At 36.8% G+C, this 3,425-nt stretch overlaps 1 protein-coding gene across 1 annotated transcript; it reads right to left on the bottom strand.

Moving 5' to 3' along the window:
• Positions 1-1,284: 1,284 nt before the first annotated feature.
• Positions 1,285-2,414, bottom strand: LOC145071339 (uncharacterized). The gene is made up of 2 exons (XM_079018240.1): positions 2,007-2,414; positions 1,285-1,829 (listed from the first exon to the last, which is right to left on the bottom strand). Exons 1-2 carry the CDS (start codon positions 2,098-2,100, stop codon positions 1,444-1,446), a joined length of 480 nt encoding a protein of 159 aa, XP_078874366.1. The 5' UTR covers positions 2,101-2,414; the 3' UTR covers positions 1,285-1,443.
• Between the last annotated feature and the right edge of the window lie 1,011 nt (positions 2,415-3,425).

The raw sequence follows: 3,425 nt of genomic DNA, 5'->3' as shown, positions 1-3,425 counted from the left end.
TTATTGTTTTTTTTTGTTGTTGTTATGCATTATCAACATTATAAAATTAGTTTCTTTAATCTACAAAATTTGTCATACCCAAACTAATATCTCAATCATCAGTTTTTTTTTCTAATATTTTAATTACCCCTTGTTTCTCAATAAGTCTAATAAAGAATGATCAAGCTTTTATGTTTTATTCTATATGGTCTTTAATTGATTATTATATCTCTAGAAAACTAATCACATCGAATTAATGCATCTATTGCTCCATTAGACATATGACATGGATATGTGTTTATGTAACGAGTAACGACACAATCCTTAAACATCGTTTATCGAATTTGGTCATTTTTTCCAATAGTTTTAGACTTTGTATTTTTTGGTTCGATTTTATCATTGAGTTTATGTTTATTTTGTTAGACTTGGGGTATAGTAAAGCTTGAAATTCTGAGAATTGTATAAAACACTTTCAGATTAAAGCATTTGGATGGTACTCCCAATATTCTTTAATCGGATAAGACTCAGAAAGACAAGAATTTGGAATGCTTTGATGATTATTTTCGTTTGTACCAGAAAATGAGACCAAAACCGAATTTATGATATTTGTCTGAAAACTGTCATAAATTGTAAAAACTGACATAAAACGGAAGTTTGGATAAAGGTCAAACAATGGTCAATTCTCTGAAAATACGTTTGTCTGAAAATACGTTTTTCGACCCCAGCTAGGGGCTCTGTCCCTTGGACCCTGCCAGGGGCTGCCGCCCCTTGGACCCCGCTCCCAGGGGCGCTGCCCCTGAACCCCCGTTCGTTTAGGGGTTTCGCCTCTAAATGACAGTGTACTTTGAAAACTTGATCAAACCTAAACAAGTGTGTACTTCACACCTTCCTTACTTGTTTAATATTTATCAAGATCATTTTTGGTCAACAAAGTAATACCATTACACTTAAATAATATTGATGACAACAAATCACCAACATATTTTATATTCATTTTAAGTTATTAATCATGTTCTTTTTATTATTTTTTAAATTTTAGTTTTAGTTTTTTTTAATGCAATCATGTATTCAATCTAATTTTTAACTATTATTACATAAAAAATAAATTGTTATTTGTATTTTTAAACAGTTAGGTACAATAGCACTTATCAATTCAAACAAAAAAACAGTCTTTATATATTCAAGACATAAAGGCCTAAGACACGTTTTTTTTAGATTTTTTAATCGACAAACATGATAATCTTTAATATAAATCATAACCTTATCGTCAAAGTAATTCTAGTATTTACTAATTTCCATGAAATATTAATATGAAACATTCGTGTCCGATAAAAACGAATAATAATCCTAACAACATCCAGTCCAAACTGACCAAACAGATACATATATATATATATAGATGCCCTCCTTGAATTTACGATTTTACCCTTCTATTCACTAATGCGTAGAAGTAGTAGTGGAATTTTACACAGAGATACGCAGTAAAACTAATGCTAAAGTGGTAGCTACGTCGATCAGAATCATGTCTTTCCGGCACCGGCTACAAATACCGGCAGCACTACGGTGATTGTTGCGTTGACCAGCTGCACCGGCAGCTCCAGCCGCAAATACAGGTATGACCGCCGCGCCTCCTCCTCGTGAAGAAGAGGAAGACTGTCCACCACCTCCGTCGCCGCCGCCTCCGGCCGAGTGCCCACCGCCTCCGGCCGAGTGCCCACCACCTCCGCCACCTCCACCTCTTGCACCGGCATGAGCAAGTTTACTCTGCTTTACGGTTCCAACTTCACCACCAGTTACGGAATCGTTGGATTCACCTTTTTGTTTCTCTTTCATTTTTTCCGACGGATTTCCTGCAAAAACCAATATCTTTTTGAGCAACTGCCAAAGATAGTTAATTTAATATTGTATTTATAGATATTTAAATGTTTAAATCCCCTGAGAGAGAGAGAGAGAGAGAGAGAGAGAGAGAGAGAGAGAGAGAGAGAGAGAAGAAGAAGAAGAAGAAGAAGAAGAAGAAGAAGAAGAACCTGAGTTCAAATTGCTTGCAAGAGGAGCAGATGATGCAGGAAAATAGAAGTTGAAGAGAACCAAGAGAACCACCATCACCTTCATTATACTCATGCTTCCTTCCTTTCTTTATGATCTCAATTGTAAAGCTTACACTTTCTTATCAACTGCAATATATAAGCCCCCACGTGTCTACTTAGTGGGATTTAAATGTTGAGTTCGAGTCCTTTTCACTAGTACCATATTTCTTCACCACAAAGTGGTTGTAATGTATGAAAACCATCAAACAAATGAATTGTGTTGGAAACAAAACACCAAAGTCAAAGGGTGAATATAGTCATGGTCAAGTACTAAGGATTTGATCCAAATAATTTAGTGTACTTTAAATACTAGTAATCTAGCATCGAGTCAGGGGCAGCAATTTTAGCTCTCCAACTTAGCCTTTTGAGGTTACGAAAGACTGAAAAGATATATAATACAAAAACTTGGATACATGAACGATTTAGAATCGATATGTAGAAATTACACGTAAGATATAATATACTTTTTACTTTTTAGTAGAAAACAACGTAAATTAGGGAAAAGCATTATTCCCAACCAATTGTCCCCATAGAGAAAGAAAAGTAAGATGCTAACAAATCCTTTTGGATGGGCTATCTACATCATTCTCTCTAAACTCTAAAGTAGTCACTAATGTTTGTCTACTAATTAATGTTGGTGAAACATCCCAAAAATACGGTCCAAAAATTTCATTTTTAAATCATTAAACAAATCATAATTATCAAATCATTTCTTTCATGAACATAAGTTGTTTTCTCAAAACAGAGTATTAATTTAAAACATGTTCATTCTATCAGAGTAAAACATCACAGGCTAAACTTTTTGGTGTGTGTGCGATGCAGTTATCCTGAGCTCTTCCCTCCGCTACTGGAAGTACCTGAAACCAAAACTGGAAACCATAAGCACGAATCTTAGTGAGTTCCCCATTACTACCACATACCATACACATAATCACGTAGTGGGCCCCCGCCCGCTACATCGGGACTTGCCCGGCATTGGACTTGCTCCGGCATAGGCCCCGCCTGGCATTGAGCCCTGCTCGGCATACATATCTGTCTCTTTTAGGCCCCGCCTGTCTCTGGGCCTCGCACGCTATACATATACAATCATATAAACATAGTAATACATGAAGAAACATACTCTACTGTACTCCTGATCTAAGGTCTCGCCTAACTTGGGCCCCACCCCTGGTATGCTACTGTTGAGTTACACACTCCAACTGATGGTGAGATACGAGCCCCGCCGACACTCATTTCTCTCCTATCACGACCCCTACTCTACTAATTTTGAGATATGGAACTCCATCCATACCTAGGTAGTGATGAGATACGAGACCTTGCCCACAATCAACTCCCTACCAGGCACATACAAGTATCACA

Source organism: Lactuca serriola, chromosome 8, assembly GCF_051521515.1.
Source record: "Lactuca serriola cultivar US96UC23 chromosome 8, Lser_US96UC23_V15, whole genome shotgun sequence".
Classification (NCBI taxonomy): Eukaryota; Viridiplantae; Streptophyta; class Magnoliopsida; order Asterales; family Asteraceae; genus Lactuca; species Lactuca serriola.
The sequence above is the reverse complement of the archived record's forward strand: the minus strand, read 5'-3'. Positions and strand labels throughout refer to the sequence as shown.